Raw genomic sequence first — 26,069 nt, 5'->3', positions numbered from 1 at the left:
CATGACCTGAGCTGAAACCGAGTCAGACCCCTGACTGAGCCACCCAGGCATCCGGGTAGGGGCTTTGGAGAACATAACTATTGTGAGTAAGAACAATGGACTGTAATTACCTATGCCGTAAAAATCATCTTATTTGTATGTGTTGACAGGGCTCCTGGATGATACAGACCACATTTTATGCTCCACAATGGCCAGCACAGACAAAGGGGAGATGCTCAGAAAACACTTTCAGAAACCTTTAACTTGCCAACCCACTAGCCCACTATAATCCACGGACTCACTCTATGTCTCAGATGGAGGGGGGAACAACCCCACACTTTAAATCAGATCAGTAACAGAGATTCCACTTTTGCCCCCAAACACTCCACCCCACCCCACATGCTTCTATAAGACTAAAAGGGGAATGCCAGCTCCACAGAGTTAGGGTCTTTGTCCCATTCTTGACAAGTGGCTACAACAGTGCTCTACAATTAGTAGGAACCCAGTAAATATTTGTTGAATGAAAGAAAATAAATTAGAAGGAAAAAAAAACAAAAACCCAACAAGTAAAGAGAGCAAGAACCCATGCTTGACACGTCTTCGAGTTTGTGTCCCAAGTTTGTGGAACCTCGCCCTCTACTTCTCTACTTACGGAAGGTCTTCTGCCAACAAAATCAGCATCTAGAACTCCCCAACCAAAAAAAGAGACCACAATGCTCTGTTCCTCTATGACTAACGTAAGAATTCAAGGCATTATTTGATGCACTTGACCGGTCTCATCTCGTGGCAAACGTGACTCTCCATCCATGCATTCAAGGCCCTCACCACACTGTCTGTGAGGGCTCAGAGTGTTTGCGATCAGTGAACAGGCAAGTCAGAGACTCCCTCTGATTATTATTGATCCTTCTGGAACATGTTACCCCCACAAGCAACTCGGTATTTCCTTGACTGCGTGGGGTCACCCTCCTGTCCTCACATTCTTGACACTTTACCCAACACAGGACTGTTTCTTCCATCCAGAGGTTTTTGGTGTGGTGGTCTTTTGTTTTCAAGGCAGCAGATTCACCAGAGAGACAGACACGATATTTGAGAGGAAAATACATCTGGAATAAGAACTAAGATTTTTTTTTTTTTTTTTTTGGTGCACATGGTTTACAAGTACTAATTCCGTTACTATGGTAAGTTGCCAAAAATGGCTACAACATTTCACAGGTGCTTTACAGGTGGACTTTATTTTTCCCCACCTCTTGAATTTGGACTGACCGTGTGCCTCATTCTGCCCAGCAGGACATTAACACATGTGATGCAGGAAGAGGCTCGAAGAGAGCTTGTCCTTTTAGTTCCTGGAATCCCAACACCACGGGAAGAAGCCAGCCTGTTGGATGAGACTCATATGGTCCAGTCACCCGGGATGCCTTCGCTGACAACAGGCCAAGTGCCTAACAGATGAAGCCATCTAACATCAGAAAAACTGCCCACCCGAATCATGAGCTAAATAAATGTTTTAGGCCATCTTAGGTTTGGGGTGGTTTGTTTCACAGCAAAAGCTAACATACACAATTTTATAGATGAAGAAACTGAGGCACAGAGATTAAGTAATCCACCCCAGGTCCCACACCTATTAAATGGTAAGGTGGGATTCAAAGCCAATCTGTCTGGCTCAGAGGCCAAGATTTGCCAGTTGTCCTACAGCTAAGTCACTCTACAAGTTTCAAATGCCTCTCCTCTCACCTACTTCCCCAAAGGAGGCTGAGTATAGAACGTGGACTCACATGGCCTCATAAACACAATACAGGCAACTTCCAGCACTGAATGACCCTATTTTGCATTTATGTTGCTCTTCAGGTTTGCAAAGTCTTCTGACACACTGCAACCATTTAAAAATAAGAGTTGGGGCATCCTGGTGGCTCAGTCAGTTAAGCATCTGACGCTTGGTTTCAGCTCGAGTCATGATCTCATGGTTCATGGGTTCAAGCCCCGCATTGGGCTCAGTGCAGAGCCTGCTTGAGATTCTCTCTCTCTGTCCCTTCCCTGCTTGTAGTCTGTGTCTTGCTCTCTCTCAAAATAAATAAATAAATAAACTTAAATTATTAAAACACAAAAGTTGCCCAAATGTTCACCATCAGATTAACAAAATGTGCTATATCCATACCACAAACTATTACTCAGCCTTAAAAAAGAATGCAATTTTAACATACACCGTAACATGGACGAACCTTGCAGAGGTTATGCAAAGTGAAATCAGCCAGTCACAGAAGGGCAAATACTGCCTGATTCCACTTGTATGGGGCACTTAGAAGAGTCAAAATCCCAGAGACAGAAAGTAGAACCATGGTTGCCAAGGGCTGGGGTGGAGGGAGGAAGGGGGAGTTGGCATCTAACACAACTTGAAGATGGATGGCGGTGGGACTGCTCCCTAATAGGAACATACTTAATGCTGCTCAGTTACACATTTCGAAATGGCTCAAATGGTGATATGTACCTTCTCTATAGTTTACCGCACTTTCAAAAGAGAAACAAAAAAGCGGAAGCATTGGGACTGGCAGTGATAAAAACGACAGGCCCAGGGCCACTGCTAGACCAGTCAGAGCCCCAGGAGCAAAGCTAGCAAGAAACGCTCAACTGTTCAGGCTCACATGGCTCCACCCCCTCGTCAGACACTGACGCCTTCTACACGCTCAAGGCCACGTGGGCTGACAGGTATGTCAAAGCAGCCTTACAAACATGCTCTGGCTCAAGGACAAAAACCCTCAAATAAATGAAAGCCAGTTCCCTGCCCCCACCCCAGCTGGGCGTGGGGGGCTATGTTCTCCCTCCTCTTGGCGGAATTTGGGCTGGATTTTCACAATCAGAGGACTGGAGCTGACTCATCCCTTATCCAACGTGACAACAGGACCAATAAAGTTAATGCAAATTTTTGATGAGCAAATACAATTTCTACTGACCCAACAATTACAACTCTTTGTAGACTCTTTATGGAAAACCAAGCTCTTTAAGTCTCTTCTGCATCAGGGCTCGGATGGGCATTCAGAGAGACAGATCATAAAACCACCACCAGGATGATCTCACACAAAAAAACAAACAAAAAAAAAAAGGAGACACACATCAAATATTAACAGAAGATACAGGGACTTCTTTTCTTCATTTCGTCTATGTTCGAAATTTTCTCCAACAAAAAAGTTGTTTAATGCAGCTGAAACCTACGCTCATGCAGGGATTCCCCTGTCAAACACGGTGCCTCCCTGAAGCCCTGAGACAACCTCACGGGAGAGCCGAGGCGGCTCCCGTAACCACCCCTGCTTCCTAGACCAGGAGGCAGAGGCTCTGGGAACACAGTGCCTCACGATACACGTTGAAGGAGATGCTCAGAGACTGCCCCTGCTGTACACAGCCAGAGGGTCTGTAAATACAGAAGGGAAGGGGGTGGGGATCAGAGAGAGGAAGAAAACAGGAAGCCCAACTGGCAGCCGCTGGAGGTGGGCCCCACCCCCTTCGCCATCAGGAAGGTCAGAGGATGCTGGTACACAAACAGACCCAGTCACCTGGCCCAAGCCCAGACAGCCCACCGTGTGCCCAGATGAAATGGGACATCCGTGCCCCGCCTCAGCCTTTGAGCATCCTTCCAGTTCCTCGGCTATACGCCAGCAAGGTCCCTTGCGGGCGAGGGGCAGAGGTCACTCCGGGCCTTCTCCGCCCTCCTTTTCCTGCCCCACCTGCAAGAAGGCAGGGGTTCCCTTCACATTCTTCTTGGCCTCTGCCAGTTGACAGTGAGTCACTCAGTCACCCCCGGGGTCTGGCTATTATCTTGTGAGACCTGATGACTCAGTGGCTCACCCAAGGGACTCCGTAATTGTCACGATCACTAGCCTCACTAGCCACGAGAAGGGATGAGAGGAAGGAGCGATGCCATAGTTCACAGCCGCCCAGCAGTGAGACTCTGCCGACCCAGCTCCCTCCTACCTCTTTTCCCATCAAAGAGGATTTGGGGAGGGAAAAGAAGAGAGTGGTAGGAGATCTATCCCAGATGTGTCACAGACAACCGGGGACCTACCCGGCAAATGAGACTTAAATGAACAGATTTGCCAGCTGTGTTCCTATCCTTCCGCTTATGTGGCCACAGGGCAGGAAAGCCGGGTGGCGGGGGGGGGGGGGGGGGGGGGGAGGACCAGGGACAACAAAGGAAACGCTCAGAATGCCAAGGAAGGGCCAGGAGGAACACTGGCCCTGCTGGAGGCCTGTCAATGCATGGTTCACTCATTTGTTCCGTTAGCCCTCATGGAGCTTCGCTACTACAAACAACAATAACAAGTCAGAAAGAGTGCCATGGAGAAAAAGCACATCAAGGAACAAGGGATGGCGGTGGTGGAGACAGCAAGTAGCAGTTATTTAAATGGTGGCCCAGGGAGGCTTTGTTGTTGATAAAGTGACATTTGAGCAGAAAAGTGAAGAACAGCTGAGTGAGCAGACCACGCAGATTCTGGGGTTAAGACAATGCCAAACAGAGGGGCACCTGGGTGGCTCAGTCAAGCGTCAAGCGTCTGGCTCTCAATTTCGGCTCAGATCACGATCTCACAGCTCATGAGTTCAAGTCCCATGTCGGGCTCTGTGCTGACAGCGTGGAGCCTGCTTGGGATTAATTCATTCATTCTCTCTCTCTCTCTCTCTCCCCACCTCTGCTCTATTCATTCATTCGTTCGTTCGTTCATTCATTCTGTCTCTCTCTCTCTCCCTACCTCTGCTCTTCCCCCACTTGTGCAGGCTCTCTCTCAAAATAAACATTAAAGAACTAGACAACGCCAAACAGAAGGACCAGCAAATTCCAAGACTCTGAGGTAGGAGCACATGTGACACAAGTACAGCCAAAGATGGACACCTCCCACCTGCTGGGGCCAGTGACCTGATGGGCCAACCTCCACCGGTCCCTGAACACAAAGGTCCTGTTCACCAGCTTGGTGTCGAAGCCCGAGCTCAGGGGACCAAGTGAGGAAACCACTGCAGCAACTCCAAGGGGTTGTTTTGTTTTTTGTTTTTTAATTTTTTTTTTTTAATGTTTATTTATTTTTGAGACAGAGACAGGGCATGAACGGGGTAGGGGCAGAGAGAGAGGGAGACACAGAATCGGAAGCAGGCTCCAGGCTCTGAGCCATCAGCCCAGAGCCCGACGTGGGGCTCGAACCCACGGACCGCGAGATCGTGACCTGAGCTGAAGTCAGACGCTTAACCGACTGAACCACCCAGGCGCCCCTCCAAGGGGTTGTTTTAACAGACCAGTCTTAACGATCCCGAGGCACGGGCACATAGACAGTTCTAAGAGATATTTGTGGGTTCAAGAGAGTCAGAGGGCAATAAATTCAAGTGTTGAAGACTTTCAGAAAAGGTTTCACGACTTCCTTGGTACTGATCAATGTTTATGTTAAATTATCGTAAATTTCTCCTCAAACCCAAAACCCAAACCCTTTGCACTGCAATTTCAGGTCAAGAATACTGCTACTCTGGGCTACATCCCAGCTGGGGGTGCCCCTTAAAGACCGGTGAGACACAGGCACTTTGGAGACAGTACCTCAGGGTCCGGAGGACCTTTTGAGAAGGGTTTTACCTCCCAGAGAAGGGCAGAAAGAGGGGGCGGCTGCTCAGAGTTTGCCGAAGCCCAGTGAATAACAGGCACTCATGCTGACCAATCCGGTTTAGCTGGTCAGGAAGGAGGAAGGGTTCAGGTGGCCATTCTGTCCAGGAATAAGGCAACCTATCTGGCAGGTTCCAAACAGAAAGCTCAGCTCGGGGTTCAGAGTATGAACACACATACGCAGCTAGGATCTCAGGAGAGCCACTAAAGCATCAAGGGAATCCCCTGATGAGAAATTTGAGAGGCCCGCGGAGGCAGGGCAAAGAGGAAGAACGCCCAAGTCCTGGCCCCCGACCCTCAACAGGTCTGGTCTGAACATGTTCCTAGATTTCTGAGGCTTCGTCTCCCCAAGAGTTCACCCTCCCTGCTCTACCGTGCCCAACCGCACGCGTGCGCACCCTGGTGCACACGTCCCCGTCACTCACTGAACGCTTTCTTACCGGCACCTTCCGTCACATAAACACACAACACGGATGGGATCGACACTCTGGACCAACCGCTTAGGCCCGTTCTGGGTGGCCACGCACACTGAAAAGACATGGTGCGAGGAAGCCAGAGCGAGCGGGGGTGTGCGAAAGCCCTGGGGCTGGCACCCAGCAGACACCGGTGAGGGTCGGGGGCTCTTTTCCTCCCCCACTCACGGGGCCCGGCTAGCGGAGGCTGGGAGGGGACAGAGGCAGAACACTGCACCACCTCAGTGGGGACAAAGGAGGACACACTCTGAAACCAGAGCCCGGTCCCACGCCGTCCAGCAATCGCCTGACCACAGCTCCCCTCTGCTGCCCCTTCGTTGGTGCCAGTTCCCCAGTTGCCTATTTGGGCTCTCGGGGCAAAGAACCCACGTCTCAAGAGAAGCAAATGGTAAATTCCTCTCAAACCAGAGAGGAGACGCTGCAAGGGAGGGAGTCTTCTGCCTGCTGCCTGCCAGGCGATCACCAGAGAGGGCAGAGGAAGACACCTTGTCTTCTAGACACGTCCTCTCGTCCACACCAGCTGGCCCAGCTGCCTGGGGGGCGGATCTGGGCACCATCTCGGTATCCAGGTGGCACCCACTCACAGGGTCGGCCAAATGCCAGCACCCACACTCTATTAATAGCATCAGGAGCTGGAATGGAGCAGCTTGGGTAGGGGGAAGGAGAAAGCAAGAGGCTGTCTTCAAACGCAGTGTATACAAAGTCGTGGTGGCACTGCATCCTGGGGGACTCGTGCTTCTAACCTTCGACCGGGGACACAGAAGTCAGAAGGCGCATCCAAAACACGGTTTGGGGCGGAGGCAGGGGAGGCGGTCAGCGGGGCTACCTTACCTGCCTCGCCACCCTCCGGGCCTCCCAGTAGGGCTTCGAGTCTTCCACAGCTTTGCCAATTTTCTTCACCAGCTCGTCCAGCTTCACCGTTGCTTCCACCAGAACGGAGCGGAACTTCTGACGAGCATCCTGCAGCCAAGAGAAAACGAGAAACAGTTGAGGCTTAAGGAGGCATCCGCGAAAATCCACTTTCTCTATCCAAAAGCACCAAGGAGGGCCTTCACAGAACCTACAAGCTCCTAAATTAATGTCTTTGTGAGCAGCACCGTCTAAAACTCTGTGATACTGGAAATGTTCTATCACACTGTCCAATACGGTAGCCACTAGCCACATTTGGCTACTGAGCACTTGAAATTGGCTGAGGAGGCTGAGGAAATGGGTTTCCAATTTATTCAGTTTTAATTAAGTATATTTCTATTTTAAAAATAAGCACGGGGGCGCCGGGGTGGCTCAGTCGGTTAAAGCAGCCAACTTTGGCTCAGGTCATGATCTCGCAGTCCCACGCGGGGCTCTGCTGACCGCTCGGAGCCTGGAGCCTGCTTCGGATTCTATGTCTCCCTCTCCCTCTGCTCCTCCACTCGTGCTCTCTCTCTCAAAAATAAACGTGAAAAAAAGTTTAAAAAAAATTTTTTTTAACGTTTATTTATCTTTGAGACAGAGACAGAGCATGAATGGGGGAGGGTCAGAGAGAGAGGGAGACACAGAATCTGAAACAGGCTCCAGGCTCTGAGCGGTCAGCACAGAGCCCGACGCGGGGCTCAAACTCACTGACCTCGAGATCGCGACCTGAGCTGAAGTCGGAGGCTCAACCGGCTGACCCACCCAGGCGCCCCCAAAAAAGTTTTTAATGAAAGTAAATAAAAATAAAAGTAAGTGTGGCCAGTGACTACTATATGAAGGTGGACAGCTCAGGCTTGATTTAAAAGCTCTAGCTCCTCAGTGGGCAGCTTCAGTGATGGCACCATGTCCTATGCTCCCATGGAGTCCTCAACCGTATAATGTAGTCCTCCATGCAGAAACACTGATCGGAAACTTCCCACATGCCAGACCCTATGCTGGGTGTGGGGCTTGGTCCCTGCCCACAGGACACGTCCAGTCTGGCGGGTGAGGTAGGCATTATAGCCATTCCAGAAAAGTCCAAGCCAGGATGAGACTGGTACAGGTGCCACGGAACCCAGCAGCAGAGAACCTCACAAGGTCTGGTAAGGCGGGACGGGGCAGTGAGAGAGAGACTTGGAAAACATCCAGAGGGGTGATATCTATACAGAAGCCCGGAGCATGAATGGTCACTTGGGAGAGAGGGAGAGGAAATACTGAGCCCCGAGCAGGCAGAGAAGCCATATTCGGCCAAGAGGGGAGAGGGAACGGCACGGTCTGAATGAAACTAGAAGTCTGAAATGTGGAAAACAGCAAGAGATAAGGGTGGCCACCCATCCTGGAGGCAGCTACAAGCAACTTAGGTCTCAATTAGGGGTTGGAAGGGAGGAACAGGCAGGCAGGCCATTCTAGACTTAACCACAGTGTCAAAGTCAAGAAACCCAGATCCACGGACTTCACGAGGAGGAAATAAAATTAAAAAGAAGGAACTCAGTCCAATGTCTAGGGCGACATATTGGAGGGTTGGGTTAGTACTTTCCAGACCCCACACCCCTCTACTCCTTTTCCCTTAGGCATTTGCCTGACACAGCCTCGTGGGGGTGGGAGGAAAGGGGCACACATCTGAGAAGGGAAATAGATACTCAGAGAAGGAACAATGCGTGAACACCAGCCGTGGGGCTGCCCCAAGACCGAGCAGCCACCCAGCTGGTAAAACACATGTGCTGGGGCACCTGGGTGGCTTAGTCAGGGAAGCGTCCGACCTTCGGCTCAGGTCATGATCTTGAGGTTCGTGAGTTTGAGCCCCGCGTCGGGCTCTGTACTGACAGCTCGGAGCCTGGAGCCTGCTTCACATTCTGTGTCTCCCTCTCTCTCTGCCCCTCCCTCCCTCCCCCCGCCATGTCTCTCTCTCTCAAAAACAACCGTTAAAAAAAATTAAAACAAACACACAAACACGTGTGCTCCACTGGCTGCAGAGGGCCCGCCTCACGAGCAACTATCTGAAGACTATCTCTAAGCATTGAACTGTAGGGGCCTCTGGGGCCAAGGGGATGGCTCAAGGGGGTGAAGAAGGCTCTGCCCACTTGTGTGTCCTCCACCCTACTGCACCAGGGCTTGCCAGATGGGTTTGAAAAGGATGCCGGCACTCGAGCATACGTGGGTGCTGCCTTTGCCTCACATGGGCGCTTCTCAGCTCCTGAGCCCCATCCTACTCCTGACACTGGCCTTGGTCCCTTTCGCGGGCCCTGTATCATCATCTTCTTCTCTGCCTTCTCTTCTATGTGGCCAAGCCCGCAGTCACCTGCTACAGCTTCTGGAAACAAAGCACACCAGGTCTGTCCTGGAGAGGAAGTGGCGTGGGTGCACAGGGCAGCCCAGGGACTAGCCCCGCTGAGCCCCGGCCAGACTGTATTTCCAATATGTAGGAGGCAGCATGTTGTCTGAAGCCCAGGATTTTTTTTTTTCTTTTTTTAACCAGAGAGATGGATCCAATCTCCACCAAACCTCTGTGAGGCCCTCATCAGGCAACTTCTGGACTCATCATTTTTATTACCAATTAAATCGTTACTTTCCATCTCATAGGGAGGGCAGAAAAAAAGGAATAAAGGAGAATGCAAATGTAACACAACTAATAGCTCCTGGACGCACAGTACATGCTCAGCAAATATACGCAATCCCCCATTACCACCTGGCACAAAAAGAGACCCATGATCCTGTTTTAAAAACACCGAGGTCGTCTCTCTGAGGCAGGGGCAGCTGACAGGACGGAAGTAACAACCTGTCACACCATGTAGGCAGATGCTTTGCAAATGCACTCACAAGCATGACTGAATTCTTCAAGTCCCCACCCTGACGAGACACAGGACCAGTGCTGTATCCAGACCATAGGTGAGAAAACGGAGGGCCATCAACAGCGTGTGACCCAGGGCAGATCACATCATCACTCCGGGTCTCTTTTGTAAAATGAGAATTGGGCCCCAAACCAGTGGCCCCTGGGCCAGTAGGCTTAGTGCCTTTGGTCCGTACGCTGGGTACTAAATGTCAGGAAAATCTGTATGTTTTTTTTTTTAAAGTGGATTCTCAATTTTCTTATAAAAAGAATCTGATAATCTAGCAACATGGGGCCCTCATTCCTACCTGGAAACCACTGGCTAGAAGTGGAGGAGACGCCCCCTTAGAAAGAGATTTCCCTTTCCAGTCCCCACCAGCCCTTTGCCTGAATCACAGCCAGCCTGCATCACCCATTGAGGTGCCCAGCCCGGCCCCCGGAGACTTTTGATTTGCCAAGAGCTATTCTGGGCACGGGTGAATATAGCCCACCAAGCCTGCCTTTCTGAGGGAGGGAGAGGGATGCAGAGCCCAGATGGGCAATTTGCTATGTGGCAGACGTGACCACAAATGCTTTCATTCCATCAATTCGTGCAATCACAACCTGATCAGGCAGGTGCTATACTGCTGTTATTCGCATTTTACGAAGAGGGAAACTGAGGCCCGAAGGTAACATGCCTGAAGCCACGGAGCTGGGAAATGGCAGAACCAAGATTTAAACTCGAGCAGTAAATAGACAAGTATAAGGCAGCGTGATAAACACTAAGGCCTCAATACACACACAGTGCAGCGGACACACAGCTGGAAAGGCCACCCCAAGTGTCACCCAAGCCAGGCCCCAAAGAAAGGGGATTTCACCAGACGGGGGGGAGGGGCACTAGAAGCAGAGGGAGGAACGTGAGCAAAGAACGGCTGGCGGGAGGGCTGGTGGGGGTTGGAGCAAGGAAGGGTGTGGGTGCTGAGTTAAGGCATGTGAACTTTATCCCAGCACAGTGGGGAGACGGGGTGGATTTTTTTTTTTCTTTTCACGTAAATCTCAATTTACTTCCCATGAGCCCCTGGCAGAAATGACCAAAGAATGCATTCTTCCACAAAAAGAAAAGTGATCTAGTTTACTGGAAGACTCCACTATGAAGTACTTCCACAGCTGCGATAACGTACACTGAATACTGACTACAAGATAGTTCTGTCGGGAGGAAAGGAAGTGAGAAAGAGAGGTGGTTTGGGGGGACGGAGGGAGGAAAGAAATGAAAATCTCATTTTCCAATTGGGATGCTGGCAGATGGTTAACTAAAACTTACAAATCAACAAGCAGCCACACAGAGCCCACCATTTAGTCATAGAAGTTAATACCTAATCAGCTAAAATATGGTCAACTGATCAAACTGCCCTTAAGGGAGGGGAAGATGGGAATGGGGTAGGACGGGTTTTTTTGTTTGTTTGTTTGTTTGTTTTGCCTTTTTAAAAACTGTGCTAAGATACCGTGGTGAATTTTTAAGCAGCGGCATGACCAGATCAGATCTGGGTTTTACCAGAGTGAACAGGGCTTCTCAGGGGATGCTGGTGGGCAGATCCTGGGACCACCAGCCTGGGTAAGCGTGTGGCCATCAAAGGGTATTGCACCCAAAGGACTTGATTTGACATCAGTGTTTTCCCTCTATAAATGAGGCTGTGTTGCCAGGGATGATGATGCATGGCTGGCTGACGTCCAACCACCAACAAGCCTATTCATCCAAGACGCGTTAAAAGCTACACACAAAGCCAGCCTTCTCCCTGAGAAGATAATGCCGACCCAGTTCTTTTACCATTCCACAGAAAATCCTAGCCATTTGAGTAACACGTCTCCACAAACACTGGAGTGTGAGGGCCCACAAACCCCCATCTTTTCTGCCGGCCCAATGCTAACAGCCTTGACTTTCTTGGGCCTCACCCAGGGCCCAGAAGTGGTCACGTGACCCAGGCCTGGCCAATCAGATTTGGATACACCTAGTTTCCATGATTGAGGGAAAGCATGTGACCCATGAGAACCAATGAGACTTCATTCTGGGACTTTTCTGAACCGGTGGGAGGAACTATTTTTCACGGAGAAGGCTGAGAGAATAGAATGAAAGGCTAGAGCAGATGGCAGCCATCTTGGCAACAGGAGGGGAGAGCCTGGGAGAGGGAGGAAGTCCCAGCTGGCAACACTCTGAGCTTCCGGAAGTGGCAATGCTTTACAGTCTCGCCCTACACTCCACCTTCCCCAGAGCCAAAACAGCACACACAACCTCAGCTGTCGCAACTGTTTTATGTTTTGCTTAAAGTAGTTGAATTGCATTTCTGTCATTCGCAACTGAATGAAATAAAAAAGATAGACAAGTAGGCCTTAAAGTAGTCATAATCAATATAGATAGGGAGGAGAGGGTCAGTCTCCAGTCGTATTATGGCAAAGCACTAGTAATTAAATATGGTTAAGTGCTAGAGGCTTTTAACCCTGACAACAAAGTCATGTTTATATGGAACAGAACCCGGAACTAACCTGGACAAAGCATTTCTCTAAATCCCTCCGAGTGCCAGTTGGCTACATCTTTCAGACAGCTTGCCGCAACTGACCTTGTGCTTTTTGCCTTATTTCCTAGTTCAAGAAAAGGACTGTGGTTCTCCCATTTCCTACAAGTACAGGCAAACGTGTTTCCCAAGATCAGAGTGGAGGGTTACTTCCAGGAATGTCCCGGGAGGAGAGAAAGCTATTTTCCCTACAGTAAACGACCCATGCACTTCTGTATAACCTTACCTCGGGAGAGCCAGCAGACCTTTTACCAGCCCAGAAAAACAAGCCATTTACCAGGCGGGGCTGGTTCCCTCAGCTGGGATCCCTGAGATCGTCAAATCTGAAAACTGTGTCATTTCCATTAGGTGACTCAGGGCAATTTATTCAAAGAACTGCTGAGGGTGGCACAGAATCCCTGTTTTGAACGTGCGTGTCAAAAATACAGGCCAGTATCAGGTAAGAACTCCAGCGAAACCAAACTGGCCAGGGCCGGCGTGCCTTGGAGACAGTGCGCCAGGTGTCACCCCACTGAGGACGAGTCTGTTTTCTGGCCAATCAGCTCATCAAAGCCTCAATGATGTCACCTGTAAGCTGAGAATGACGGCCTTTCTCCTCCACAAAGGTGTCCCCAGAACCAAGGGAGATTAAGATGGGACATCAGTTTTTAAAAATAACTGTCCTACAAATTAAAGATGACACCATACTTCAAAAGAGCTTGAGTAATGCCATTTATAAATACACTGCTGCTTGAAGAGAGATTTCACAGGCATTACCTGAGCCTCACAATGACCCTGTAAGACGGGCTGAGCAAGAATGATGGTCCCCAGCCTACGCGTATCTCAGGTGAAGCGCTATGTGGCCTGAGGTCACACGCCAGTGCGTGCCAGACTTCAGACAAGAACACATACCTTTAGTCTTTTCATCCAATGGCTTTCACTTCACCTGTAGGTTCCCAAAGTGTGGTCCAGGGGACCATGGTAGGGGTCCCTGAGGCTCTGCAAGGTCAAAACCACTTTCCTAATCACACTGGACTTATTTGCCTTTTCACCTTCATTCTCTCATGAGTTTTCAGTGGGGTTTCCCAGAGACTACTTCATAGGAGACATGGCAGCAGACGGAATGCAGAAGCACACAACTCAGCCCCTCTAGGAAGGCAGACTACAAAGAGACTTGTAAGACAAAAAAACCCTTAAATGATTAATTTCCTTTCACGAATTTTTTTTTTCTTTCGTTTGGGAAAATACTTATTTTCTCATAAAATATGTCAACGTGTAATAGGTTTATTATTGTAATTTTTAATGAATGAATTTAATAATGAATGAATTTAACTTTTTTTAATGTATGTTTATTTTTGAGAGACAGGGGTGGGGGTTGGGGGGAGAGGGAGGGAGGGAGGGAGAGGGAAACAGAGGATCCCAAGGGGGCTCTGTGCTGACAGTAGAGAGCCCGACGTGGGGTTCAAACCCACAAACCATGAGATCATGACCTGAGCTGAAATCAAGAGTCGGATGCTTAACCTACTGAGCCACTGAGGTTAACTTTTCTAACACAGCAAATATATATATTACCCACACAGAGCTCTCTGGGGTACTCAATGATTATAAGAGTGTAAAGGGAGAGGTACCTGGGTGGCTCAGTCAAGTAGGTGTCTGACTCTGGCTCAGGTTATAATCTCACGGTCTGAGTTCAAGCCCCGTGTCCGGCTCTGTGCTGACAGCTCAGAGCCTGGAGCCTGTTTCTGATTCTGTCTCCCTCTCTCTCTGCCACACCCCACTCGCGCTCTCTCTCTCTCTCAAAATTAAATAAACATTTAAACAAAAGAAAACGTTAAAAAAAAAAAAAAAAAAAAAGAGTGTAAAGGGAACTTGAGGCCAGAAGCATCAGGTCTGCTGTGTAGACTAAGCCATACCCTTCCCCCCCCCCCCCCCCCCCCCCGCCCCGGGGCCTGCCCTGCAAAGACATCTCACACACTGGAAACACCAGTGTATTTTCAGTAACAGCGAAGCAGTTGTTCCTGCTCAGATCTTTCTTGAATCCTTCTGATTTTGTCCAAGGAGAGGGTCCTGTTGGGTGCTACCATGTCTCCACAGCAAATGCAGCTGCTAATCCACATTTTGAGAAAGGGGGAGCTAATCTAGCTGAGCCTTCCATAGAGAAGGGAATCTGCTAGAATTTGATAAGCAAAACACATCCACTGGAAGCAAAACGGCACTGGTTTGAAAGTCACCAAGCTGTGCCCTTAGGAGTTGGGCACTTGCACACACGCAGAAAATTCCTTCAATAAAAACCTTGCTTTAAGAGTACACTCATGATGAGCACTGAGAGATGAATAGCATTGTTGAATGACTCTGTTGTACATCTGAAACTAATATAATGCTGTATGTTAACTCGACTGGAATTAAAATTAAAAACTTAATAAAAAGCTTGCTTTAAATAAAAACACATTTCCAGGGCACCTGGGGCGGCGGGGGGGGCGTTCAGTCAGTTAAGCGTCTGGCTCTTGATTTTGGCTCAGGTCATGATCTCACAGTTGTGAGATCGGGCCTTGCATCAGGCCCTGTGCTGGGCATGGAGCCTGATTGGGATATTCTCTCTTTCTCTCTCTCTCTCTCTCTCTCTCTCTCTCTCTCTCTGCCCCTCCCCCACTCGGCAAGCGCACGCTCACTCACTCTCTCTCTCTGTCTGCCCCTCCCCCACTCGTGCACATGCACACACATGGGCACGCTCTCTCTCTCCCTCAAAAAAAGTATTTCCTTTTGATGGCTTTTCACTTACAGTCATGAAGTCTCCACTTCAAGCAAGATGAAGTAAAAATGTCAATCAATTTAAAGGGAAATATGGAATAAACAGTAGATACAGAACGAGGATAAGGCAAAAATTATGACGGTGGCAGAAGACGAACGAGTCGGAAATGTAAAGTCTCTGTTTGCAGGAACATTCTAGAATTACAGAACCAAGGGCACCACTGGAAACATTCTGGCTTACTGACCAGTTATAAGGTACCTGAAATGGTTTTATGTTTACCACGTACCATGTTTTCTTTTCCCCCCCTCCAATCTTTAAGAGTACTTGTGGCAGCTACTAAAACACACAAAGAAAGCACTTAAAACAGTGCTTGGGTGAAAAGGGTTAAGTGCTCTCCAGGGCCGTCAGACAGAACTTTCTGCAAGAATGGAAATGTTCTGTATCTGTGCTGTCCGGTGCAGAAGCCACTGGCCACTTGTGGCTAAATAAAAGCTTGAAATGTGGCTAGTACAACTAGCTGGATTTTTAATCAAGTTCTAACGTTTCAATCGTAATTTGAACAGCCACACGTGGCTAGGGTTTGCTACAGCAGACTGCGCAGGTCTAGCTCCTGACCCTGGATTTCACTCCACTTTTCCACTCTGAGACCACGCCTCGCTCCCCGGGCCCTCCGGTGGGTGGCCTTCTTTCCTTGCCTCTGTCCGGCTTTCCTTCCCTCAGTCCCAGCTCCCATGGGGAGTGGCTTTCACAGGCCTGTGAGAAGGGGGGCCAGGACAATCTCACATCGCCTTCAGGAATTTTGCAGCAGAGGCGAAACTGGAAAGACCGCTCCGGGGTAGAGCCAGGGCCTAGAGAGCCAGACCAGCGAGGCCAAGGCTTGAGCACGCAGGAGCCAGGAGGAAGCAGAGTGGAGAGGGGAGGGTCAGGGCAGAAGACCAGCAGGAAGCTGGAGCCAGCATTCCCCATTCCCCATCGCTGTGCAGGCCCAATCCCCCATCAGCCAGTTCCATCCAACCAGAAGAGCATGGTTAAAACAGCTCCGATGAAATGGAAACACGCACGGGAAAGAAAAGGGAAGAAAATAGGGCCTTCGAGTTGGAAGAAGCCAGCACATTGTTGAGGACCGGTACCTGACTCCCTTCCCTTCTGACTCCTTTTCTCTTCCACCTCGAGCCCTGACTTCAGTAGCAGAGGCCAAAACCACCAGTTCCTTCTGTGGGGATGGTCCCCCCACCCCCATCCCCCGCATCAGGCAGAACCTTGCAGCCATGTTTCTGATCCAAGACCCTCTCCCAGGGAACAGAGGAAGCCCGAGGAGGGAGACACAAAGAGAGGGCAGACAGTGAGCGAAAGCCAACGAGAGAACACGAGGAGGCAGCAGAGGAAGGCTCGTGGGAGATTATCTGGGTTCCCTGACTAATCCTGCAATTAACACGGCCAGACGATTCATCAATCAAGCCAAGATCCTTTTGACAAGGAGGCGGAGCGCTATTAATAATTATGCTGGAACAACAGGCATAAACCAAGTCTGTCGGCCACACTGGGATGTTCGGTCTCTCCACACTTAAGACTCTGTGGTGCTTCTCTCCCTTGAGTTCCAGGAAAGACTCCAACCTTGCAGAAATTCCTTTGACTCAAGCTGTTTTGAGCGGTTGTGGGACACAGCGTAAGGGGCTCTAATCCCAGTTTGGGCACTGCGCAGCTCCGGACCCAGGGGCCGTCCCTATGCAGCCTTGGTGACAAGACCAAGTGCTGTTTCCTCTTCTCATAGCACCGCACTTGTCCTGGGTCTGAACTACCAAGCGGTTCCTTCTACCAAGAGCGGGGGGGGGGAAAGGAAAGTAAGAAAAGATGGTGGTCAGTATGGTTTCCTGCTGCGAGTTCTTCTCTTCTGAGGTGAACAGAGGTCTGAGAGCTTTCTTTAGGCCCGAGTAGAACCAAGTTTCTCCTACCCAGAAAGGCTCTGTTTTAGAGCTCTGATGGGACCGTAGAATGTTTCCAGACATGCAGGTGAGCACCCAGTCACCTCTCCCAGGACATCACAGCCTGCCAGAGCGGTCTTGCCAGCCTCAACCGTGCAGATTCCCCTGAAGCTCTATCCAACGTCAAGGTCCCACAGGCCCAGCCATTTGGAGGCTGAGTTAAGGCAGTTGCCAGATCTGGGAATGAGGAGAAGGCTCTTCCTTTCAGCTTTTTAATTTAAAATAACTTCAGGGGCACCTGGGTGGCTTACTTGGTTAAGGGTCCAACTCTGGATTTCACCTCAGGTCATGATCTCAGAGTTTGTGGGTTTGAGGCCTGCATTGGGCTCTGTGCTGACAGCACAGAGCCTGCTTGGGATTCTCTCTCCCTCCCTCCCTCCTTCTCTCTCTTCTCTGCCCTTCCCCCGCTCTCTCTTGGTCTCGAAAATAAACAAACTTAAAAGATAAAATAAAATAATTTCAGACTTGGAAAAAATGAGGGTAAGATGCAGACATGATGTCCCTTTACCCTGAAATACTTTAGCCCATAGTTCCCAAAGCTGAGGACACTCTCTTACATAGCCAGAGTACAAGGAGGAGAATCTGAAAATCAACACAGGTACCAAGCCAACTAACCTGGTCTAGGACTTCATTCAAATTGCATCAACTGTCTCACTATTGTCTTTTATAGTAAAGGAACAAAATCTTTCAGGATCCAATCCAGGATCGCCAGCTTGTATTTAGTTGTCATATTTCTCTAGCCTTCTTTAATCTGGAACAGTTCTGCAGTCTTTTTTTGTCCTCCATGGCCTTGATATTTTTGAATAATATGAGCCAGTTAAAAACGACTCACTTTCAATTCATCTTTTTTTGTTGACGTGACGTGTGCATGAGCCACCAGAATGGAATTTAACCAATTACAAAAAAGTATGTTTCAACAGCCCAAGGTCCAAAGCACCACAAAGGAAAAAAACCCACAGCTCTTTAAATCTTGGGGTAGAAGGATCAGTCCTAGGAGGCCCTGGAGGAAAGACTAAAGTTGCACAACAACCCCCCCCCCCCCACCAATGACACACACACCCTTAGACTGATGGGTCCCAGTGCTTTTTCATTCATGGTCAAACATAGGTTTTTAAATCCACAGGATTCTTTGTGAAAAAGGAGAGAGATTTGCTGAAACCAGGGCATTTTCCTGAGTTCAGCCACAAGTGAACTATTTCCAAGTTTACACCAGAAGCCTTAACATATCTGCTCAACCTCAAGACCCACTTTTTTTTCAAAAATTCGCAAATCTTACATTTTGGATGCACTATCCCATTGATCCGCATGTTTGTCGGGGGTAATGTTTCAACCACCAACCGAGCTGGAATGCGATACAAGGTCCGTTTTGTACTGAACACGAGTTTTAGAATTAGGACAATATGGTGAATTCACATAACCTTGGAAAGCTCTTGAGGTCACGCAGCCTCTGTGGGAAGCACGATTCCATCCACCACAGCGTTCCAGGCAGGCTGGCTCTCCTGCCTCCTTTGGATAACCTCCCCGCTGCCCGCAGCTCCTCGGGATGGAAAGAAAGGAGGGCACAGGATGCAACAGCGCCAAAGTCAAAACCCACTGCCATCACTTTAGACATACAGAGGAATCCACCAGAACAAATGGCTAAAAACGTTAAAGGTGGTTGTTCTGGGGAGCAGAACTGGGGGTGGGAAGGAAGGAGGCAGGGGAAGTTCTCGGTAAAACTTCTCAGGGGCTTTTAACTGCGTGCATGTAGCATTTCGGTAAAAATAAAAATTTAAGCCTATTGCAGCAGAGATTGACCAAAGAGCTTTTGTATTTCCCTGTCATTGAGATGGAGGGGGATTCATAATTCATTCAACATGTGGCTAGATTAAAGTCAAAATCTCAGGACTCTGGTGATCATTCAGATCAGATGCTCCCATTTCACAGATGCTGTGACTGAGGCCTCAGGAGGTACAGTTCCCCTCCCAAAGATGGTGTACCTGGTATCAGAGCAGAGGTTAGAAACCTGGTCCCCTAAGTCCTAGACCTCTTTCACCTGTAGTCCTGGTAGGAACCTCAGAACACTCATCCTCCACGTCCGTAACATACATCCCCAAACTACTTAAGGGCATGGCCTTCAGCCTCAGACTCCTGAATTCAAATCTTGGCTCCCCCACCCGCTCGCTTGGCCACGTGACCTGGGAGAAGGGCTCAATCTTTCAGTCAGTGCCTCCAGTTGTCATCAATGTCCTCAAGAGCTGTTGTGAGAACCAGATGAACCATACAAAGCACTTAGCATGATACTGAGCATATAATAAGCTTTCAATCAATAACGATTTTTTATGTAGGTGCCATCATTCAATAAATGACCAAAGGTAGAAAGAACCAACACTTGTTGAACATTACACGCGAGGTACCGTGCCAGGCACTTCATAAACATCACCTTATTTAATCCTTAACAGCCCTGCAAGGCAGGTATCACCCTTTCCATTTTAGACACTAGAAAATCAAACCCAGAAAAGACTGCACAGCTTATGAAGAGGCAGAGGGAGAATTCAAATCCAGCCCTCCTGAACTGCAAAGCCTGTGCTTTCCACCATCACATGCTATGCTGTTTAAGCATCTATTTGCTCCACAGCAAGTTCTCCTACCCATTTTTGACCTTACGTTTTATAGCATTAAAGCGTGGCCTGCTTTAACAAGTTCCAGCTCGGGGAGTAGATCCAATTTCTAGCAAATGCATGCAATACCAAGGTTCTATTTCCCCACTGGAGATGCTGGCAAAACCAGGGGCAAGGAAAGAAAGCAGCATGTCAAGAGCTGCCCAAGAAGGTTTAGAAGCTTCCCCCTGAACCTGTAAAGTGCCTGCCTCAGTACTGCACTTTTGGCTTGAGGCTCCGTTAATTTTTTCTAATAGGCATTGAAGCCATGGCATAATTTTCTCTCGCACAAAATTTGTAAGACGTCGGCGAAGCGGCACAGAGTTCCCTAAAACAAGACCATTGCCAAAACAAGGCGCATTGCCAAAAACTGAACCCTTTTGCTTTTAGTGTTGCTGGTTTGTTTAAGGATCACTGAGAATGCTAACCAAAGTCCTCGCTCTGCTGGTTAACCATTAAAGCAACTTGAGGAGGCACTATGAAATGTGGCTGTTCATGAAATAAATGTAAATGGACGTCCTGCAGGCCTCAAAATGAGTCCCTGTGTATCACCGCCATGAGTGTGGCAGTTTTAAAATGTGGTTCAAAAAAAATTTTTTTTTTAAATGTTTATTTTTGAGAGAGAGAGAGTGTGTGCGAGCAGGGGAGGGGGAGAGAGGGAGGATGAATCTGAAGCAGGCTCCAAGCTGTCAGCACAGAACTCAACACAGGGCTCGAACTCCCAAACCATGAGATCATGACCTGAGTCAAAGTCGGATGCTTCACTGACTGAGCTACTCAGGTGCCCCTAAAACGTGCTTCAAAATTCTTTGATACTCTCCCACCAAGGGATGGAGTCTGTGTCCCCTCCGCTTGTGGGTGAGATCATGATTGCATGCACCTAGAAATGTGACAGCTAGAAATGTGACAGAAGCGCTACATCGGGACTCCCAAGGCGTAGAGAGAGAAAAGGCCATGATGCTTCCACCTGGTCATGTTGGATGCTCACCATCAGGGGAGCCAAACGCCATGAGGCGGTCAGAGTGCCTGAGACAACATGCGAGAAAGGTCAGATTCAGCAGTCTGGTGGACAACCCCGGCTGAGCTCTCGGCCAAGAGCCAGTGTCCCCAACCAGACACAGGAGTGGGCCTCCTCGGATGTCCCGTCCAGCCTTCAGAGGACCACAGCCCCAGCTGACATCGGACTGCAAATGCGTGAGACGCCTCCAGTGAGAGCCTTCTCCCAGCCTTCTCAGCCCCAGCTGAGCCTTCTCCAAGCCCGGGCCCACGATCATGGGCAAAATAAAGCAGTTGTTCTAAGCAATGAAGTTTTGGGGGAATTTGCTAGGTAGAAATAGTAACCAGAACAATGGAGGAGGACAAGTCCCCATTATACTTTTCTTCCAATAAAGCCAAAAACCGGGGAAGAGAACTGTAGGCTTCAAGGCGATCAGAATGCAGCAGAACCCTTGCATGCTGGCGACAAAAGGGGAGCGTGGATGAAGACAACCAAACCCCATTCACCGCGCCTCGGCTGAGTCTAAGGTCACAATCAGACGAGTTTACATGAAGTGGGCCTGTCTGTGGTTCCAACAGCAGATGTTCCTCTCGTGGTCTCCCTGTTGGCAGTTTCTGTCAGAGCAAACAATTATGTCTTAGATAACCCAGCAAAACACAGCAAGGGAAAAAATCAGGCAAGGATAGGAAAAAAATTTTTTCCCATCTTCTTTTAAGGAAGTGAAAGAGGCAGATTCTAGGGGTGCCCTCAGTTGGTTAAGTACCTGATTCTTGATTGCAGCTCAGGTCGTGCGCTCACAGTTTGTGAGTTCGAGCCCCTCATCGGGTTCTGCACTGATCGTGCAGAGCGGGCTTGGAATTAATTCCCTCTCTCCCTCTCTGCCCATCCCTCACTTGTGAGAAAGGAAAGGAAAGAAAAAGGAGGGAGAAAGAGAGAGAGAGAGAGAGAGAGCGGATTCTTGCAAAGACGTGCTTTGCAAATTATCATGAGACCCTTGGTGAAGGTGTACCACATAAAAGCCATACAGCTGTTACTGCTGGAAACATCTAAGTGAGGACAGGCAAGATTAAGTAACCCTCAAAGAGGAGGGCTGGGCAAAGATAACTGGGATAACTGCCAAGGGATAGGTTCAAGAGATGTTTAACTCATCCAGCCAAAACACACACACACACACACACACACACACACACACACACACACACACACTCCACTACGTGAGAAATCCCTACAATAAATGCTCAGAAGGAAAAATAACAGCTCTATGTGAAAAGGCGACAGACAGTCCACGGCGACCACTGTTCTGCGGACTAGGTGACCTGAAGCTTCTATCAACCACTGGGTAAGCAGCAAATCCATCAACCCCCCTAGCCTGTCTTCTTTTGAAGTGGAGATACTCAGAGGCAGAGGGATGGCATCTTGGAAAACCCTAATGATACAGTCATGTCACTAGGGAAAAGTTCGTTTGTACCATAACAAGGGCCTATGTTCCTATGATGGGTTCCGGCTGAGCGGCCAGCAAAGCTTATGTGTTATCTCGCCGGTCTTTATAGCTTCAAAGGAAGACAGATCAGATTTTTTTTAAGGCAACAGAGTCTGTTCCAACATTAGATAGCTATTTCTGTGTTCTAGCCAGCAGCCCATACTCACAGCATTTGCTAACGGGACTCCAGGGAGCGAGATTGAGAAAGACAGCCTCCAAGTGCCCGCAGTCCCCATCCACTTAAAATTCATATAATAACTCGAATTCACGTAATAACTAAGTTTCAATATCTAAATATTCTTAATACTTGAAATTTTTCCCACCATTGTATCTTGGTGATTTCTATGTTTTACAGTAAGTGTATAAATGGGGGTTTCTTGGCTACAGAGAATCCTAAAATGCCTATATGGCACTTTTCATCCCCCCATGAATTACCACAATGACACTTTAACAATACAGTAATTCATCAACAAACCCACTAACATCAGAGTTTATCTACAATTAAGGCAGGGACTACCAATCTCAACATTTTTTCCCACCAGCCTTCATAGTTCCTAAAATTCCTTCCATAGAAATTCATTTCTTTGACTCATAAAGACATCTCTTTATAATTGAGCTTCATTCTCTACCCTCAACCCTTGCTTATAAAAGTGATAGCATATGCCCATGGTAAATAATTCAGAAGATCCCAAGAAATGAAAACTAAAAATCACCAGCATTCTTAGCAACTAGCAATAACCACTAGTCACTTCTGTGGGTACATTTTTCTAGAGGCAGCCTTCTCAAACTATATGGTAATGGATCTTTGTTTTCCCTCAACCCACCAGGAATCAACACTTCCTTAGAATACAAACACACTAGGAAAGTGGAATGCCATGTGACTGTCACAGCAATGTTAAACTGCATTTTTAACAAGTTTCCAAAGTCTTACCCTCAATTTCTGTATTTACATCTTTATTTCTTTTTATTTTTTTTTTTATTTTTGAGACAGAGACAGAGCATGAGCAGGGGAGGGGCAGAGAGAGGGGGAGACACAGAATCTGAAGCGGGCTCCAGGCTCTGAGCTGTCAGCACAGAGCCCGACGCGGGGCTTGAACTCACAAGCCATGAGATCATGACCTGAGCTGAAGTCAGACACTCAACCGACTGAGCCACCCAGGCGCCCCTGTATTTACCTCATCTTAATTGGTAACAAGCACCTCACGGTCTACGGGCCACACTAGACCTTTCTTCTTTCAGATGCACAGATTCTGTTACCATGTGTGTATGTCATTTTACATACGGTCTACATTTTGTTTTATTACCGAATTTTTTCCCACCGAATAGATCATGGTCACTTGTCTCTAACCACACGTGGCATCCTGTTCTACCGTGGAAGGCCACTCTTGAAACCCTTGCATCTTACACCTAAAACCAGCAGGAAGGGGCGCCTGGGTGGCTCAGTCGGTTAAGCGTCCGACTTCAGCTCAGGTCACGATCTCACGGTCCGTGAGTTCGAGCCCCGCGTCAGGCTCTGGGTTGATGATGGCCCAGAGCCTGGAGCCTGCTTCCGATTCTGTGTTTCCCTCTCTCTCTGACCCTCCCCCGTTCATGCTCTGCCTCTCTCTGTCTCAAAAATAAATAAACGTTAAAAAAAAAAAATTAAAAAAAATAAAATAAAATAAAACCAGCAGGATATTGTTCATCAATTGTATTTCAATTAAAAACAAACGAACCCCTAGCATGTCCAAGTAGGGCAGAATCTTAAACTTTCACAAGCTAAGACCTCTCTACGTGAGGGACTTTGGGAAGGGGAAGGAGAGCACAGGTTGTGTTCTAGCAGTGTTGAAATTGTTCCCAGCCTAGGAATAGCCTGGGGACAAATGCAGTTCCGGAGTGGGCCCTAGAGAAAGGGGAGCCGCCTGTTTTGTAGGACACGATGCACGACCATGCCAAAGGGCCGGGGATCCACAAGGACGTTCGATTCTAACCACAAGTTAACATCCATCCATTCCAACATTCATCGTACCTGTGTTCAGGTGCTGCTTAAAGTGCTGGGGCACAAAGATAGGAGGCCCAGCCACTCCCCCCCCCCCAGGGCCCAGGGTAGTGGGGGTGCCAGACAAGTAAATAACTGACGGGAAAACAGCCTGATGAATGTGCATGAGACAGGCACAGCTTAAGACAGGCTCCTGGGCCCGACTCCCAGAAATTCTGATTCCCTAGGTCTGTGTAGGGCCGAAAATTCTGCAACTCTAACAAAGTCCTACGTCAGCCTAAGGCAGCTGGTGCAAGGGCCACACCTGGATGGCGCTGCTCTAGAGCACTGGCTCACGACCAGGGGCCGTTTTGCACCCCCAGGGCCATTCTCAAGTCTGGAGGATGCTCGGTTGGCCACAGAGCAATCAATCTAGAGTCAAGACACTTGAACTCTCAGTTTGTTATCAGCAAAATGGTGAGAATAAGGTCTATTGCATAATGTTGTTCTGACGACTCAGTGAGTTTACGTATACAAAGTGCTTAGAACAGGGTCTGGCACGTCCTAGACATTATTATCGTTAGCTGTCATGGTTACTGAAGGGCAGTCAGGAGACAAAAACAGGCAGGGAAGACGTCCAGGATGGACCGACGTCTCCCCTGCAAAGACGAACCACATTACAACCCACATCTGTCCCGCTTCATTAACAGCAGCGATAATATTTATTGATGGCTTCCCAGGCACCATCATTGGAATGGGGAAACTGAGGCCCAGAGACATTAAGTAACTTGCCCAAAGCCGTGAAGGGGCAATCGTGTTATTCACCCACCCGAATAGCGACTGAGCACCACAAGTAGTACCAGACAGATCCCAGGAGGGGACGCACCCTAGCAAAGCAGGGCTCCCTCGGGGAAACTCATCCCCACACCCCAGTGGGCCAGCCACAGAGCAAAACCCTAGGGCTCCAGTGAGCAGAGTCCATCCCACCGGACAAGCCCTCTCTCTGGCCCCTCGCCAGAGCCAGTCTCTGACAAAGAAATGCCATGGCGGGGCGCAGAGGAGGAGAACGGAGCCACGGCCAGAGCCTGTGGCAGGCCTGGCTCCCACGGACAGCCCATCAGAGAGGTCTCTGCATCCGGCACCCGGGGGGCCTTGGTGCTGCCCGTCCTGCACGCACGAGGCCTCTCCTTCACGCAGGCTGCGTGGCTGTCAAAGCACTCCCTCTTGTCCTCCCGGCCTCCCCGGCATTTGGGCAAGAATCACTCCCTCAATTCACAGACGAGGTGACTCAGTTTCCAATGAGCCAAGTGCCCCTAAACGTCACCAGACCTCAGATTCTGCCCGTGTCACCAGATACCAAGACCAGTCTTCCCTCAGCCCGCTACTTCCCCACGACTTTGGGTTTGGATTTTTTCCTGACCGTAAAGTAATACAAATTCAATGCGCATAACTAAAAAAATATATATATATAGAAAAGTACGAAGACCGTGAATATTGCTCATTTCTCATCAGAACGTGTATAATCTTTTCCAGGCATTTTTATGCCTATAAACACGGATTTTTTGAACAGGACCATACTGCGTGCTCTTCCGGAACCTGTCTCCATCCATACATCTTACCACGTTAATGACAAGCCGTGTCATCGTTTTAAGGCTTAGGCTATCAGCCAGTGCCTGTGCCTTGTATTCATTTTACAGATCCCCTATGGACAGTCATTTAGATTCAAAATTTTCCAACATTTTTAAACGATGCTGCCATGAACGTTATTGGACCTATATTCTTGCCTAGTTATTCCCTAAGGATAAATTCTTACATGTGTGATGGCTGAGTCAAAAGTTACTGTCCCTTGACATCCCAGCAGCAGTGTGGGGGTATGTCACTGAAGCAGGAAGCCCTAAATCCTACCAC

The 26,069-nt window shown here is 48.8% G+C and overlaps 1 protein-coding gene across 1 annotated transcript in view; it reads right to left on the bottom strand.

The window, feature by feature from the left end:
- SH3BP5 (SH3 domain binding protein 5) overlaps nucleotides 1-26,069 on the bottom strand; it is a 77,277-nt gene that overhangs the window by 43,244 nt on the left and 7,964 nt on the right. The window contains exon 3 of the mRNA XM_030328912.1: nucleotides 6,907-7,035. Coding sequence (XP_030184772.1) covers nucleotides 6,907-7,035 — 129 coding nt within the window. The remainder of the gene's footprint in view (nucleotides 1-6,906; nucleotides 7,036-26,069) is intronic.

The sequence above is a fragment of the Lynx canadensis genome, chromosome C2, assembly GCF_007474595.2.
Source record: "Lynx canadensis isolate LIC74 chromosome C2, mLynCan4.pri.v2, whole genome shotgun sequence".
NCBI lineage: Eukaryota > Metazoa > Chordata > Mammalia > Carnivora > Felidae > Lynx > Lynx canadensis.
Note: the sequence above shows the minus strand (reverse complement) of the source record. Positions and strands in the feature narration are given on the sequence as shown.